Source organism: Pipra filicauda, unplaced genomic scaffold, assembly GCF_003945595.2.
Source record: "Pipra filicauda isolate LSUMZ 115617 unplaced genomic scaffold, ASM394559v2 scaffold383_size682061_pilon, whole genome shotgun sequence".
NCBI classification, from domain to species: domain Eukaryota; kingdom Metazoa; phylum Chordata; class Aves; order Passeriformes; family Pipridae; genus Pipra; species Pipra filicauda.
The window spans coordinates 312,876-330,918 of NW_024104513.1; the positions used below are offsets into that span (position 1 = coordinate 312,876).

The window sequence follows — 18,043 nt, forward strand, 5'->3', positions numbered from 1 at the left end:
TTGCCATAAACTTGAATCTGGTAGATCTGCCCCGTGTTCATCTGCACAATCTTTGGAGCAGCTGAGGTTGCTTTTCTGCTCTAACTCTTTGTAGTAGGTGTCTGACAACGAGTAAGGACTCTGGGGAGAATCTCTGCTACAGAAGTTTATATCCTGGAGCCAGCACAATTTCATGAACAATATCCCAAAGGATAGGCCAAGGGACATGTCTTTCAGTCCAATATGTAGTTTTTACATTTTCGCATGTAGAAAGTCTGCAGTCAAGAGCCAGAAATGTGATATCAGCAATGGAACTCAGTTCATTAAAAATTCAAATAAATGGAAACAACAGGACGTATTATTTATCTAAGCCTCAAATCAATCTGACTACTACGCATAATGATCTTAATTAGAAAAGTGAGCCAAAGCAGGAAGACAGTCTGTCTCCTGGCTTTGAAATTATCATACCCCTGTCAGTATGCTTGGGTAACTTGTAATTAGGGACAAAGGTTACACATAATTTTATATGCTGAAAAACCGGTTTTATACCTGTCATTTCAAAAAATATTTAAGAAACAGATATAAGACTTGCTAACCCTATTATGCTTTGAATTTTTTCTACCAGATTAGTAGTGTGCACTAATTAGTTGATGGACTTCAGAAGAAATAGTTTTGCCTTTATGGAGAGCCTGGATACTAATATCATGGCTAGGCTTTGCGAACGAAGATTTGGGAATACTAAAAAGTAACTAGTAATATCAGTATCAGTCACTGTACAAGTTCCCTTCCAAAGTTTGCTACCTTTTCACATCTGTTTCACCTGCATGGAAAATGAAGCTCAGAAAAGCAGTGGGGGCTGTCCAAAAGCAGAGAGTAAGGGTTTGCCTGTTCAAAAACTTTATTGGCACCTTGCACCAATATGCCTACAATTACATCAATGCAGTTCCCTGTACAGTCACCCACCTTCTTCCCTTGTTTATCTGCAACTGCTGCCATTGAATATGAAGTGTTCGAGTTTTTTACAAAATGGCAGTCCAATGATCACATTTTCTTTAATATTTTATTGACCAGCTGTAATTAGAAAACAGAAGACCTAACTCCAAGGTCCTGCCTCATCAAAGTGGCACATCCGGGCTTAATTTAAACAAGTTCCTCAATTTAGTTAAATCCACTGAGCAGGCCTAATGCCGGCTCCCAGCCTGGAGTCACACACGAGTACCACTCTCAGCAGCCAAGCCTTATCTTCCGTATTGGAGCACAACTCTTCCTCTTTTATCGCAGATACAGATGCCCTGATATTTTTTCAAGGTAGTATTTCATCTTGGAAATTCATTAGAAATAGATCTAATGCTTTCTGTCACATGAAACAGCCTTGCTTTCCCAGAACAGTATTTCCACAAAAAAAATATGGAAATTAAAATCACAAGTAGGATCTGTTTCATCAAAGTATTAGCTACATTTCTGTGAGGTTGACAATCACCTTTTTAACATGGCAGGAATTACATGTGCAATTCTCTTTAAAGGGTGTTACAAATGTTCATCCCACACTGAAAAAAGATCACAGTTGGTATGAGTAATAACTTTTTTCTTGAACACAAATAGTTCCCCTCTAGCTCTGTACATATCCTCCAACATCAATGTAACCACAGCTGTCAAAGCAGCCTCACCTCTTTTTATGTATATTTTAGCTTTAATTTTTTCCCATGCTTTCCCTTAGTGGACCTTTTTTTTTTTTTTAAAGGTCCTAAACCTGTTCTCCAATTTTGTGGGCAAATTCACTGCAATAACAGATCTTGCTGTTTAGACATCTTTAAACATTATTATTAGCGTACAAGAAATTAGAGACCTACATCAAGATCTGGAGGTTTGGGTGTTGTTTTTTAATTGAAAGTGAATTTCAGATCATAGTTTCCCTCATCAAGAATCTCCAAGCACTTTGACATAGTTAAATGAGTTCCTGTGGCCTCCTTTTGTACAGGCAGTAGCAGTCTGTGTCCAACAGCCTCAGCTTAGCCTCAATGGTCACCAGCCGAGTGTACCTGGTCAGGGAGATGGGAGGGTGAGGATGCAGGAGCTCAGCACAGAGGATAGTGGTAGGCTGAGAGGGCACACATAGTCTTAAACTGCACGTGTGATTGTAGTCTCTAACTGCGCCAGGGGAGGTTTAGGTTGGACATTAGGATGAATTTATTCATAGAGAGGGTGATTAGACATTGGAATGGGCTGCCCAGGGAGGTGGTGGAGTCACTGTCCCCGGAGGTGTTTAAGGAAAGACTGGACATGGGACTCAGTGCCACGGTTTACTTGATATGGTGGTGTTTGGTCATAGGTTGGACTCGATGATCTCAGAGGTCTTTTCCAACCCTTGAAGCAGCCAAGTCCCCTTCAAAGGTGAAGCACACATATCATCGAATCACAAAATGTTTAGAGGTTGGAAGAGTCTTTAAAGATCACTCAGCCCCAATTTCCCTGCCACGGGCAGAGAAACCTCCCACTAGACCAGGTTGCTCAAAGCCCTATCCCACTGGCCTTGGACATTTCCAGGGATGGGGCATCCACAACCTCCCTGGGCAACCTGTTCCACTGCCTAAGCACCCTCACGGTAAAGAATTTCTTCCTTATATCTAATGTCTAACACCTATATCTACATCCCCTCAGTGAAGCACCCACTTGCCCCTCGAAGTTCCCACGTCCGGCCGGGGCCCCGCGGCGCCCGGAACGCCAGCGCCGGGGACGCCGTTTCCAGACGGGCCGCAGTGGCGCGAGGCGCGGTTGTCATGGTGCGGGCCCGGGCGCGGCCGCCATGGAGGAGGAGGAGGACACGGTGGGGCCGGGGGGCAGCCGGGGTTCGCCGGGCCGGGGTTCGCCGGGCCGGGGTTCGCCGGCGGGGCGCGGGCAGTGCTTCCCCGCCGGGCGTGCGGCGGCTGCGGGGGTAGTGGGGGAGGCGCCGGTGGGCGCTGCCTTCCCCGGCTCGGTCCTGCCCGGCCCTGCCCACAGCGGGGCCCGGCGGCGGCGGGCGAGGCCCTGCGCGGCCCCTCGGCGTTGGCCGGTGCTCGGTCCTGGCCGGGGATGGGCCCGGCGGAGCTGCCCATCCCCAGCACACACGTGTGGGGCGCCTCTGAAAACCACTTTGTTTTAATCTGTTGGTTTCCCTCTCTCCCGGCGCGTGCAGGCTTTCTTCGGATTTCCAGAAATTTATTTTTCCTTTCGCCTTCCGCTCTAGTTTTTGTCTCCGCTTTCATTTCTGATGTGTGGCTTTTATTTTTTTAAGCCACGCCACGTGCGTGCGAGGCGTGGATCACCATTCCCCTGATTCTAATGCTTACACACGCACTTAGTGCTTGCCAGGTAAAATTCCGTGTTTAGAGTTACCTGTGGCTGATAACAAAGGAGATGATCACTTGTTACCAACCAGAGCCAACACAAAAGGTGTAAATATTCTCTATGAATAATCTCAAAAGCTGTGCAGTAGCCTGGTAATAGTGCCATTTTTTATACCCAAATATAAAAAAGTGCCATTTTTCACCCACTTGTGAAACACTCTTATGATTTTTTTTTTTCCTTTCAGAGAGATTTTAATGAACGTTGTGCCCAGTGTTCAGAAGTGAACTGGGGTCTCACTGATGGAGGCAGATATTATTGCAGATCTTGCCACAATGTTACTGAGGTAAAAAGCTAAGTTACTGGCCTTGGAAAAGGTTTATTTTGATTACTTCTTTCTGTATGTTAAGAAAATGTTAGGTTTTTCTCCTTGACATTAGGAGTTGAAGGCAGTATTGTTATTCTTCCTTTTTCATGCTTTACTTGATGCTAAGTCTAACGTTCCTTGAAATCACAAAATTTAGAATGAACCATCTTGGCCTACTGTGTTGCTGTAGTCCTGGGGTGCTCTCTGGATACCTTAGAAGCATTGCCTGGGTGTTGTTGCATTTTACTACAGTACAAATGTAGGCAAACTCTGGTGCACATCACCTGTATGACCATAGTAGCAATTCTCTATTTTAGCAATTTCTGAATGAAGAGTTCAGAGTGTCCTGTCCTCTTCTTACTTTAGGAAATTTGAATAAGTTCCTCCATTATGTTTTATGTGGTGGGGCAATCCATGCAAGTTAGACTTGGCGTTTTTTCTTGATAATACTCCTGTTTTGCAGAGAACTAGAGAAGTTGTAAACACTGATTTTATGACTAATTCAAGAGTCCAGACAATCTCTAAAGGTTCAAGAAAGCAGGAAAAAACTGGTATGTATGAGTTTCTAACTGTATTTTGCATCAGTGGCTGTTCAGCCAGGGGTCACCTAGGCCATTATGTCTTTGATGGAGACCAAAAGCAGATAGCTAGGAAAGACTGTGGGAGTGGAAACAAAACACACCCCCTAGATGCTGCTATAACCTTCAGCAATCACTTTTGGTGACTTCCTGAGCCACAGGTGACCTCTGCGAGCACAGTGGTGTTTTGGTTTTTTTTGATTGAACTGAGCTATGTGTTACTTATTGCTGCTTTGATTCGTGGAAGTAAATACTCGCTGAAGATACTGGTGGCATGCATTCAGGTGTGGTGATCCCTTTGTTCCTTCCTTGTGATGGCTATCACAAAACCAGAGAAGTTGTTTGTCTTGGTGAGATATGATGGTAGTCCAGCTCTTAGAGAGTTTCAGACTGGCTTGTGTTAAAGGTACTTGTCCCTGTAACCTGCACAAAACTACATGGAAGAGTTTTCATGGAGTTCCAATAGCTGAACCAGTATTACATCTTTCATCCTGAGTCACTTTTATACTTTTACTTTCATGATTCAGAAGAATAATGCTGATTATATATGAGGATCTATGCCTTAAGAATATCATGGTGAGGCTGTTGCTGGAGCTGTGTGTGTGTTCTGTGATGACTGGATAGATCTCTTACTGTTGTGGCCACTTTCAGAAATAAAGCTGCATTACAATACCAAATGAAGCATGGGGTTATCCTTGTCTCTGATGTGCTGATCTACCATTGCTCTGCTGCGGTGGCAGTGGATTGCTACATTCCTTTGAAAAGAGCAATTGTGAGGAAGCAAAGGGAGGGGTGAAACAACCTGAACACCTCCACTTGTCCTTATCCTGTATTGCTCCTGAAGCCTGGGCCATGTACTCAGCACTTCATGCTTTTTGTTTCTCCTGTTGGAAAGGTCATTAATTGACGCCCAGGCTTCTGCAGAAAGAAATCCTTACCTTCACACAGTCCCTTCTGTGAGTGCAGTCATGTTACGCTATGTTTTCAGGCATTTATAGGACTAAGCTGTAGCTGTGGGTAACAGTTAAAGCCAGCATCACTGAAGCAGAGCAGAAGCTTTGAGCAGATAACCTATAAGATGGCAAGAGGCAAGGTGTGATTGGGGGGAAGGGTAATGAAGAACAGGTGTGGGGGGAATGAAAAGAGAGTTGAGAAATGCAGAGAAAATTTCTAAAACTGAAAGCTTGTGGAAGAGGCTAGTAGTAAACAGAGAGAGGTAAGGGTGAAAAGTAGATGTAATGCAGCCTGAAGAAATAGAGAATCGACTGGAGCAGGCCCACTCCTTATGAAATTCATGTTGTGCTGAGATTTGCTAGAACCTCAGAATATCTGAGAAAGTTTCTTTCATTTAAACTTGTATGATTCTGTGGGAGAGAATGGTGAAGCACATGATGGTGTTGGTTGTTTTTTGCCTGACTCACTACTGTAATGTTCCAAGTTTCTGTGCCAGGGATGGGAAAGAAATGTTCATATTTCATTTTTTAATGGCAGGTTCTTAGTTATTTTAAAACTGGTCATTTAACAATGCTCCACTGAATTACAAATGCCACACTAGATGTTATAGTGAAATACATTATTCTTGGGAAACGTGTGGAGAACAGTGCTTGTTCAGTAACTTTTCTTCATTTAAGGCTGTGAATAAATGGAAGTTAATGGAGTATTCAGTGTAGCTGGTCTATGCACTAGAATCTGAAAGTCTTAAACAGAGAGACTTGTCTTTGTCCTGGGACCAAAGGAACAATGTGAAGTGGAAATAAGTGCGCGTAAGGTTAAAGAAACCCAAAACAGTGCCAACAAACAGAAACCCCCTTCTTTTCCCCCTTAGATGGAGGCTGTGAATGGTATGTTTGTGAAGGCTTTCAACTTATACTCAAGAAACAAGCTGAAGCTTTAGAAGCATTAGGAGTATGTTCACAAATGAAGGTATGTAGATGTCAGTGAGCTGTGTTACAGAAGGTGTTATTTTAACAAATTTTAATTTTTAAAATGACACAAACAACTCCCTCTTTAAAAACATTGACCATATAAAATCAAATTTTGTATCTCTGGTAATTTTAAAAAATATTTTATAAATCACAGTTAGTAAAATTAGAGATGGAATATTACTCAGATTCCTGAGTTAGAAATTACACTCTGTTCTCTCAGCAATTAATGGTCTTGTAAACTTTGTGCTAATCATCCATTTGTATTTATAAGGATGAAGTTCTGTACAGTTTTTGGAGGTGTTACCTTCAGAAGAGCAAACAGGCATATTGCAACAGACCAGCTGGGGAAACTGTCAAAGCATTATCAGTAAGTGAAAGCTCAAATCCCTTGAGATGTTTGATATCTTTTTAAAGCAACAACAGAAACATTCTTTGTTCAAGATATCTGGCTGGTAATAATGTCATTTCAGTATGAGGGTTGTCATCTGAACAGGGTTCCACATGTCCATTTTGTTATTTCTGGGGTTTTTTTACCTGTTTCAAGAGATAAATACTTCTGTGAGTATTTAAAAGTGCTTATTTAAAAATATTGCTTTGTCTTGACATAGAAAATCAGTAGATAGAAATCACCATGCAAAATGCATCAGCAGCTACAATCCTGTCCTGCCTGCTCCCTTGAAGTTACTTATTTCATCAAACTTTGATTCTATATGCTGCCAACTTTCTGGTCGTTGTGGCAGATTGAAATGTATTCACTAGAAGTCTTTTAATATTGAGAAATCCTCTAAAAATACTTTTTCCCCCATGATTTCTTCATGTACTGTTGATTTATAGAGAAAGTAAAAATGTGAACAGTTTGGGTTTTGACTTTTACTGTTGATTTTGTGTCTGTCCTGCTTTTGTGGTTTGTTAAGATTGAAACAGTAAATAACAGTAGCTAATACAAATATGTATTTGCAAAAAACAGGTACGTGAGAGTAGTACAGATGTGGACAGTGAACCAGAAAGACCCAGCCTTCTGCACTTGCTGTCCCTCTCTGAAAGTGAGGGGGATCTGCTGACTGACTGCAGCTTTGCCTCATCCATGAGCAAGGTTTCAGGTAGGAGCAGTGAACTGAGCTATCTAGAAACCGGTTTTTCTGTAGTTTTTAAATATAAATAAATATAAAATGTATTTGTGCACAGTGAATTGGAGGAACTGGTTGGAAGATGTAAAGTTTTCAGTCCTGTTTGACACTGCAGTACTTTATATTCTAGCAGAAATTGAAGACTTCCCCCCTCAACCCCCGCCCTAGAAGATGAAAGTTGAACAGGACCTGTAAATACACTGAGAAATGCAGGAGGAAGTTCTGTTTTATAACAAGTTTGCTCCATGCCTCCTGTTTGGATTGGGAAAAAGTTGCTATTTTGTTTGCAAAGCTAAATGTTCACAAACACAGCAGCTTTGAAGAGTAAGCACTTGTTTAGCCAGTAGCAGAACTGTCAGTCATGACTTTGATGTTAAAAAACATGAGTTTGTTCTTTGGGGGGGGTATTTTTTTTCTATCCCATAGATATATTTAGCTTTTTAATTTTTTTCTTTGAAGTATTTTGGTACTTCTGTATCTTTTGTCTCTGCATTCTTTTTACTAATTTCCCTATAACCCCTTCTCTGAAAAATCATATTTTAGTGTTCTGTGAGTTTCTGCTTTCTGCTAGCAATACCAGCTTGAAAATATTTGCAGAATGATAAACTTTTTAATTAAAATGTTATAGAAAATTGGACTGTTTGGTGCTAACTGGGTAAGTGTAATGCCAGACAGTGCTGCAATATCTGATACTGGAAGTACGTTTCAAGGCAGATTTGAAAGCTTTGCTTGCATTTTAAACTCCTGAGGTTTTATTTTTTGCTTTATTCTTTGCTTGCCTTTTCCTTCATCTGTCTCAGTGTTTCTTATTTCCATGTTATGTACTACCCTCTTTATGTCCCATTTCTGTTCTTCTGTGATATTGCCTGTCTGCCCTGAGAAGAATGCAATCCTGTTATTTTGTGCTTTTCTCTTTATTTGGTAAAATCTAGAAATGGTAATAGAATGAGAAATTTGATCAGAAGCAATTAGAAAAATAAATGCATTTTAGAAAATCCAAACAGAAATAGGGAGGGGGGCAAAGGTGCAAAAATGGTGACGCAAATTTTTGTGAATATTATTCAAGTACTTTCACCCTTAGATGTTAAAATGACAACATTTTCAGGTAAAGAGCCACTGTATGTTTGTACATGTAGAATCTTGGGTGTTACACAAATATAATATGAAGAGGAAAGAATTGAGTGAAGATTTTCTAGTGAAAATATTCCCTTGAATTTTCTTCCTCTTTTTGGTGTCTAGAGGAACTCCTTTCTTCCTTGGTACTTTTGCCTTTTATAGTTATGTTTCTTAGAGTTTTAGAACAGCTAGGTAATCCTAAATAGCTATAATTTTTCATGTTCTTGGTTTATTGTTTCAGAAGTTGAATTCAGCTTCCAGTAGTCATCAATTTCACTATAATAACTTGAAATTAATTAAGAGTTCAATGACACTAAAAGTAAATTTTGGTGAAATCAGACAAACATAGAAACAGTTTTGTATGTTGAAGTTTAACACAAGTAATAGTAAGTGTTCTCTAGTCTATTGTGAACTCTTGTGAAGATTCATAAATTTTCTCCTCAGTGCCGTTTTTGCCGAGCTGTTGTTGCCACAAACTAGAAACCTCAACACTCTTCTTTGCCTAAGAGGCTTGTCCAGACAGCAAGCATTGTTTTTGTTATTTTTTCTGCAGGATTAATAGCAAATTCCACTGAATATAGCATTGAGATACTGCTAGAGAAGCCTATAAAAACTCTTAAATTATTAGCTGTGTGTAACTGTGTGTTGTCATGCCTTGCATAAGCTAGAGGAAATAAAAGGAAATGATGTACCGTCATTAAGGCCACAAATATAATGAGGATTATTTTAAATTGAATTGAATGTGAAATTAATAATGGAACTGCCTTCAAGGACAGGCATCCCTGTGAAAGTTGAAGCCGTTGACTACAAGGATTAAACCGATGTTCCTGCCTTTGTTCTCTGACGTACCTGTGCGTGATAGCCACACAGGTTGCTCTTCTCTGTCCCAGGTGTGTTGGAGCCGGCTCTGTTACCTGTGCCGTGCCCACAGCACTGCCGGCTCAGGAGCCGGTAGGTGGCATCCCAGACCAGCCCTGCCGATGGAAATGCTGTTGGCAGTGTCCTCCTCCCGCGTATCAGCGGGCTGGACCTCCACCGCTGCCCCCTCGCAGGCGTGGCTGTCGCCTGCCAGTGTAACCGCGGAGCTGCCAAGCTCTCTGCAGTTCCAAACTGTTCTGTGCAGGCTGCTTGCCATGGCCCTGCAGCTCCCAGCTGGGGAGCTGTGCATCCAGCTCTCACTGTTCCTGTCTGAACCAGTGAACAGTCTGTGGGGAAACACAGAGAGAAAAATCTCTGCAGTCAGTGCTGGATTTTGTGCTGGTTTGCTTTAAATGCATTTTCCTTCATCCTGGCTGGGTCATGATGTAGGGAAGAGAAGTTTTTTTTTTTTAAATTATTTGTCTGAAAAGGTCCGTAACTCATAAATCACTCTACTAAATTAAATTTTTTCTTTACTGTTCCTCTTAGTTTTTAGTGATTCATCTCAGTAAGGAAGAAGGGAGGTTTGGTTGTTTATTTGTTTGGGGTTTTTCCACCCTCTTCACCATTTGCTACATTCTTTTTTAAAGTTGTTTCTTTGACATTGAATTTAAATACGGTTTTAAAAAAAATACCTGTGTTTCCACAGTTAGAGATTATAGGGCAGACCTTAACATCAGTAAAATTTCTGCAGTGGAAATGACGTTTTCGTTCAAGTCCTGCCTGTGCTGAAGTTTAAAACTGTTTTCATCCTCAACTGGGAGTCACTGATTAAAGTACATCAAATTTTCCCTTGTTTCCTCACTGTTCTCTTATCTCTCAAATGGAAAATAGTATTTCCAGCTCATAAATAATGTTATTTATATGTTGTATAGGAGTTAATATCCTTCCAGACATCCAGGTTTAAGAATAGTTCCCAACAAAAGGTCTGTTCTGATGGGTACTATAGGCAGTTCTGTCTTTTCATATGATCTGGTGTCTTAGTCAATTGAATTAGCAGTTTATGAAATAGGTTGTTATTGCATGTCATGGTAGATGAGTAAATTAGAGTTAAGCTGTTTAGTAGAAAAGTACACAACCAACCAAACTGCTCTGTAATTATTTCAGAATGTTACTGGTTGTTGAACAAGGGTCCTTGTATGTTCATTTATCTTGTTTTCTGTATACCATGGATCATGTGTCTATCATATCAATTACTTTTTTCCTCTTCTGTTTTTAACATAAACCCAAGAAAGCACCTCTATATACTCTGGATCAGTAGATGGCAGCTTGTATTTAATGAAGAACCAAAAGGAGAAACTGAGGATGACAATGCCAACGACCCTTTCATTTTGTTACATGGCATTACTCTGGTTGAGAGAACCGATTACGTTGTCTGAGCTCTTAAGGTATGAATAGTCTCTAGTGAAGAATTTTTACCTTTATAAATAATAATTTTTTAAGAAATTAGATCTGTTACCCTCTTACTAATTTGCTCAGTAATAGTGAGAAGTTCTCTATATTTAATTGTCTTATCTTTCATTTGACATAACAATTTGTGCAGCTGCTCTTGGAGGAGGTTCTTCTCTGTCAGTCGCAATGAATTTCAAAGACCTGTAAGGATGAAGGTTTTGGAGCTAAAGAAACTTTTTATCTTTCTCCTCCAAAATTTCATAAGGTTCACTGGAGGTGTGTATGACACTTTTGTGATACTTGCTGTTGTCAGCATGTCAGATTTAAATGAGTAAACATTCTCCAGGACTTACATCAGTGTCGTCATATTAACAATACCAACATTATATAGTGATCTGAAAGGTAGCAAGGTAGCTTCATGCAATGAAGTTGGGCACAGAAATTAATATAGGAAGTTCGTTTTGTCTTCATATCTTTGTATCTGTAATTATGAGAGTTCAGGATAATACACCTTTTAATATAGTAGAAATAAATTGTTCTAATAATAGGGTTTGATGCTAAATGGAGACTGTCAAGCTCTTGCTGACAATGCAGTTCCCTTCTCTCCCCTACTACAAGGCTATGAACACATTCCTTATTTACTTCAGGAATGAAAATTAGTTCATCAACTCTTCTTGATGGCAATAAATATTTTAAATCAGGCCCAAATAGTTTAAGTTCGGGAATTCCTAGATTTTCATTGGAAGGCCTTTCGTATACTGATACTCCTTTTAAAGTGACTTTTGAAATATTGGGTGTTTTTGAAATACAGGTGAAAAAGCACTAATTTGCCAAAATTTAAGGAACAGAAATACTCAAGTAACTACATTGGCAAATCAGATTGAAAATTCAGATAAAATAAAGGAAAAACTGATTCAAAATTCAGTTGATATGGTGGATTTCATTTCTTTAATTTTTATTTTTTAAATATGTAACCTGTGACTTAAAAGGGAAGGCAATGAGTACATCATTCCCCACCTGTGGTGCTTATAACTGATGTAGCTGCTGAAAGCATAGTGAATGCAAGGGAGGTTTTACCTTAGAGCCATTGTGGCCTCTCTCCTGTGGAGTGCCTGTTCCACTTGCACTTTTCTGGCTTTGTACAAACTTCCCAAGAAGGGTGGATGTTGAAGGATGCTCTTTTGCAAGTACTTCTGAAAAAGGGGATGTTTGTATGTCTTGAAGTACAGTAGTTGGTACTAGGTAATTAATTTCTATGCAAAACAGTTTAACCCTTTGATTTTACTTTAGGGGTGGCCGTGTCCTTCATTGGCCAGAATTGCACAAACCATTGTGTATTTGCAGAATTGGATATGTTGTTGTATAAAAGATGCTTGTAAAATTTTCAGCAAAACGCCGTAGTATTCAGAATTCAAACTAGCCCTCTGCAATACAGAAGTGTTTATTGAGTAGATTAAGATCTAGTAGAACTCAAAAAGTGGTTTTCAATAACAAGATTTATTACCGGCTACTGTCTTCCAAAGGAAATTCTGTACGACTCACAACTCCCATAGCATGCTCTGTAATTTTGTCAATGATTAGAAAATAAATAATGTAAAACCCGTCTGATAATGTTTGCATATGACAAAAATCCGAGTAGTAAAATACAATTACTGGGACAGAGCAGCTGGTTCACACTAAGCGATTATTAATGACCCATTTGGAGAGAAAAATAAATAGTTAAGTATCTCTTCTTTGGTTATTGTATCTTGGAAACTTTCTCTGGGTTATACCAGGCAAAGACATCCTCACAAGTTCCTGTCTTAGTACAATGGTGTGGTTGGAAAAAAACCTTACCAAACAACAGCTGTCAAAGTCAACTGTTAAGAGGAAAGGTAGTTTATTTTGTTTGCATACGAATGGTATATTGTTGTATTTAGCACTTTAAAAACTGGCAGCTACAGAAAAGATCCAGGAAAATGGTTCAGAACCTGGAGAACATCCTTTGGACCAAGATCCTGAAGAGGTGAGCACACTTACATGAAAGGATTTAGAGAGAACATGAAAGCCGTAAAAAAAGCTGGAAGAGATAAAAAAAATCAAGTACCAAATATAGCACAGAAGGGCATAATCTGAAATGAATAATTGGAAATGGAAATAAGATTATTTGAATGAGATGATACCATTTAATTAGATAGAATTTATGTGTGTAAAATGGAGTAAATCATAATGAATCAGTGACTTAAATGCACTGAATATACAAACTGAATTAAGCACAGAAAGTGACGTTTAAAAGAATGTTATTTGTATTGCAAAGTTTTACCATGATACGATAGTTGTATAAGACTGTAATTACGTTATCATGCTTCCCTCCCTACCCTTAAGGTCTTTGCCTTTCAACAGGTTTGATGAAGAAGGGGAAAGAATTTTAAATTGCATGAACTACCATAAAATACTTATTTTCTTACTTCTGAATATTTAAGTTTAAAAAAATCAGACAATGTTCACATTTTTGCATGCATTAAGATACACAGATCAAAATAACGACAAAGACCAAAGATGAAAATGATTCAGAGAAAACATTAAGTATTCAGCATTACCTTTTAAGTCTTTGTAGGCAAATTGTTTTATTTAAACCAACTGAATTAGAGTTCTGTTTAAAGTTCTGCTTTGTTTTTTCCTCAGTTTGGTTTTCTCTGTACCCTGAAGTCAGCTGACTACCACTCCTCCCTTGTGATACATACTTAGGCGCTATGGTGGGGCAATCTGCCAGCTTTTAAAGGATTTACAGCACCAAAAATATACTTACTCCTCCTTGCTACTTGACACACGTAGCAGAAAAACACTACAATTACTTCCTCTGAAAGGAACATTTTGGTTTAAAAATAACATTTTTCACAACCTTCTTCTCAAGCCTATGCTACACATTAAATCCTTTTCCATTGTGAATAGTCTCACAGTGTTCCATGTGAGGTATATTATTTATCTAAATAATAAAATAGTTGAGTTCTGGACAAAGTTTCAAGATGCTAGACTTTGAGATTCTGAGTAATAATGCCTTTCAAATAAGGTTATACCTAGTTGTGCTGGCAGGACTGAACTTGTAATCAGTTTGTGGCATTACCGTGTGGCTTTAACAGATGCATCATTTCCTTGGAGCATGCTGAGGACCTAGGATTTTTTTCATAGTTGGACCTTACTAATGTACACTGCTGTTGTAATTAAGAGAACATGGCCTGTGTACTGTATGTGCCAGTCACATTTTCAAGCACTTCCCTGACAGAACATAGTCTTGCAGGTGTTTTGACAGTCTCTCTGTTAAATGGGAGGTTTGGAGGAACTGCAGACAGAAGAAACTGTTCTGAAGTGCTATTCCAAATCTGGACTTTTGGATTAAGTGTTAAAAACTCGATAAGCAGCACATTGTATTCATAGCAGGCTTTTTATGCTGTAATTTTAGAATGTAAAAGCAGCTCTTAACCTGAGAGAAAAGAGCATTCTTTTTTATGGAGACAGTAATTTCAAGCTAGAAAACATGGCATTATTTTTTAAACAGTTGCGGTGCTTTGACTTAGTACAGCCAAGTTAATGAAAACTTTTTTAGAAAAGACATTTTGATGAACATTAGTTGTCTCTTGCAGCATAAGGATGTGGTTCCAGCATCAGTTTAAGCTGCTCCAAATTTCTGTTGCTGTGGTCCTGCATAAACATTCTTGTTCTTTCTCTTGCTCTAGTAGTAGCATTTATCCAATGGAGGGTTTAGTAATTGAAAGAAGTGGATCTGTAGAAGATTTATTTTGTAAAAGTTTAACTGGACATTTTAGTGCAGGTTAATGTGCTTCACTGCAGTCTCTTTCTGCCTATATGCAGTAATATTCCTGCAGTCAGCTGAGTCTGGGAATCTATCTGGTTGGAGTAAAACCCTGGAAGAGACTGATTCTCCATCTGATCCTCTGAGAAGTCACACAAGTGCTTTTGTCAGCAGGGAGGAGTGTGTGGCCGGGGACTGAAGGGAGGGTGGGATTTCCCATTTCAGAGGCAGCAAGCTGTTAGGGTGGTTTGGCTGCATCACCACTACACCACACCCGAGGGAAGGTCCTGATTGTCTGTCCTCTTCCAGCTGCTGCTGTGCTGGCTCAGAAGGTTGCTGCTCTCTGGTTCCAGCTCTTCAGGTCTAATGGTGTGATTGTGCCTTAACTCGACTCAGCCAAAGCTTATCAGCTGAGCCAGTAATGGGTCACCGTTGCTGAAAGAGGACGATCTTGCTTCCTTTTGTTCTCCTGCCTGTGTGATGCATCCTCTTCCCTCTGCCAACTCTTTCACTCATGGAACCATCTGTGAGCCTCCTCAGTTCTTTAGATGATGGGAAAGAAACCCTTTCAGGCAACAGAGTAATGAGTGGTTTTCTGCTGCTGTTGTGATTACATTTGGGGAAGAGGATGAGGAGCAACAGGAGTACACACAGCCAGATCACCAGGAGGGAAGTCCTGCTAGTTATGTTGAGCTTTTAGGTTGCCTCAATCAATTTTGTGAAACCATACCTCAAGCTTATGTTCTTCAATTTGGTGCGGGTGACTCAAATGAGCTGAGAAACTGATGTGCAAGCTGCTCAGCAGGTCAGGTGGGATGGCGAGGGCAAGTGACTGGGGATGGGTTTGCAAGATGGCCTCACTGACCACGTGGGCCAGTGCACAACACTACTTGGGGTGGGAAACACTAATGCTGGTTGAGGAAAGCTCCTGAAATTTCATTAGCAAAATGCTCATCACACAATTTTATTAGAAAGGATCGTGCAGCAACTTTTACCTCTTCATTTAAGAGACCAATACACAAAATCTTGGAATAAAAACTATTGGGAACTGTGATTTTTCATATTGCTCTTATTTTTCAGAAACTATTATAAGCAACGGGTTAATTCTAACTGAGACAGAGTTTTGATTATCACAGAATCACAAAATCAACTAGGTTGGAAAAGACCTCTGAGATCGAGTCCAACCTTTGACCTAACACCACCTTGTCTACACTTTTTATTTTAATCTTGTTTTTAATTAATTTTTTCAATTAAACTGAAAATTCAGATAAGATTGCTTAAAAAAGGTAGAATATAACTGTAAACTTTGCAGTAACTAGCTTTTAAATAGAATTTTAGTCAACTTCAATAGATACACACTAGATGGAACAATTAGTGATGAGGGCACTGGACTGAGAGAGAGCAGGCGAACTTATGAATTGCTATAGGCTCAGGAGGGACATGAAATATTTGTAGACCAAGAAGTTACTAATCTGTGTAGCGAGATCTGAGAGGTCCTGTGCAGGTAACACAGTTGGCAGGAGAGAAAATAGTTTTTGGTTGTTTAAGATTGTTTAAAGAAGAGTCTTCTCTGTTTGTAATGTTAACTTCTACAAGTTTAATGTAGTCGTAACAAAATTAGGTTGCAGAAGAGGAGACGGGAAGGCATTTCTGTCTTAGTCCAATGGGAGACTATCAGTGTGCTTTACTGTGAAATGAGTGTGTTCCCTTATGAGGGTCTATGCTGTTCTGTGCTTGCTTTGCCTGTTTTGGGTGTCTGCTAAGATTCTAGATAAGAGCAGGGGTTTGGTGTGGAGGTGGTTTTTTATTGATATGTGCTGTTAAGTCCCATTTTTTATATATATGTGTGTACATGAAAAAGTTAAGAAAAATGAAATAATAGTGTCAACCACTTACCAAAGCCAATTTTTAACAAAAAAATACATTACTTGAGTGCAAATAAAAATTAAACTATTTTGATTTATTAGTATAAGACACCATTTCTATTCATACCTGAATAATACTTTTTTTTTAAATCATCATACAGATGTAATTAATGTGGATTCAGTTCTATGTATTTGCTCATCATTCTGTGACTTTCACTTTTCCCTATCACATTACCTGATTTAAACTCCTCCAGCAGAAAGTGTGTATTTTTTTCAAAGTAAAATTTACTTAAGGCTTTAGAAATTTGAAAAAAAAAAATTCCATACCATTCAGAGGAGGCTTAAAGCAGTTTCAGAAATGCAGTAGCTGAAGAATGTGCAGAATAAACTTGATGTAAGGATGTTGATTGTATGCTTACTGCCATAACGTTATCATCTGTCAGTCATATCTGAGCTGGAACTTAAAAACCTGTTAAATGTTTGGACTGATTTTTGTTCTGTGGAGCATTTAGGGGTGTGTAACTTCATATTGAATTGCTTAGGCAGCATAATACTGATGTTATTTCAAATCAGAAGTTAATTTGTATATTAATTTTATAATAAACCTATGCATTTATCATCCTAAATACTTTCTTGATTTGGTCTTCATTTTTTTTAATGCAGGTTTGTTGTTGAAGGTCATATTCCATATCTGAATGTTTTTCAGCATTTTCCGGAGAAGATGAAATTATGTGGACTTGATCTTAAGATCTTTTGTGTAGAGGTAATTTTTTTCTTAAAGGGAAAGATTAAAAAAAAAATCAACCAAAACCTAGTTATTTTGTGGTATTTTAGTTCTTTTGTTCACTGTACTAATAAACTGATTAAATCTATTGTTATGTAGTAGGGTTCATGTTTCACAGTGTTGGAGCCTGTGTGGAAACCAGTGCACTCTGTGACTCTAAGTGCTTTAATCTTTAACCAGTCTTATTAAGCTGATTACCTAAGTTAAAATGAAATCAATAAGTGCTTGTGGAGAAGAAGGTATTTAGAACTGCTCTTGAAATACTCAGAAATAGGGTTTGACTTGACATCTAAGGGCAGTATATTATCCTTTTCGGATAATATATTATATTATGCTTATTTAAGTTATCTTTTGAATTTGTTTGTAATTCCACATTCTTTTCATAAAATACAGTTTAGGTGCTATCTCTTGTTCCGTTTCTTGCTGTACTGGTTGAAATATACCAAGCCTAAAATCTACATAAGGGCTTACAGCCCTTTTAGGAGCTCAGTAGTGATGGACAAGTCTTGAGTGAAATGTAAATTTCCCTTATTTAAGATTATTATGTATTGTGGTAACAGTTGCCCGATGGTGTTTGTGATACAGATAAAAAGGATTTATTATGGATTTTTGAAGTGTGCAAATGAAATCTTAGCTTTTAAGAGCAGAAAGCAGCAATTCTGCTGACAGGAGAAGCTGGGTTTTACTCTGCTGTAATGGTTTTGTAGCCCAATGCCTCAGTGATGATGTTGCAAGTTGCATTACCATTATCCAATATATTGCTTATATTCAGCAGGTCATGAGTTGTTCAGGAGCTGTAGCTTCAGAAGTTGTAGCATTTATATTTTTGTTTTTATACCGCTGCTTTCTTGTTTGGATAAATGAGAATTATGACCTCAACT

The 18,043-nt window shown here is 39.0% G+C and overlaps 1 protein-coding gene across 4 annotated transcripts in view; it reads left to right on the top strand.

The window, feature by feature from the left end:
- The first annotated feature begins 2,740 nt into the window (after positions 1–2,740).
- The window catches only part of TAF1B (TATA-box binding protein associated factor, RNA polymerase I subunit B), a 46,693-nt gene continuing 31,390 nt past the window's right edge, over positions 2,741–18,043 (top strand). Inside the window, exons 1-8 of one of the 4 annotated variants that reach the window (XM_027713382.2) lie at positions 2,741–2,803; positions 3,548–3,646; positions 4,131–4,218; positions 6,071–6,168; positions 6,442–6,537; positions 7,138–7,270; positions 10,563–10,719; positions 17,042–17,141. In XM_027713382.2, coding sequence (XP_027569183.1) covers positions 2,783–2,803; positions 3,548–3,646; positions 4,131–4,218; positions 6,071–6,168; positions 6,442–6,537; positions 7,138–7,270; positions 10,563–10,719; positions 17,042–17,141 — 792 coding nt within the window. In that variant the 5' untranslated portion in view covers positions 2,741–2,782. Of the gene's footprint in view, positions 2,804–2,914; positions 3,647–4,130; positions 4,219–6,070; positions 6,169–6,441; positions 6,538–7,137; positions 7,271–10,562; positions 10,720–17,041; positions 17,142–18,043 lie in introns of those variants that run through there. The other 3 variants (XM_039384875.1, XM_027713381.2, XM_039384876.1) reach the window with 3 other exon arrangements.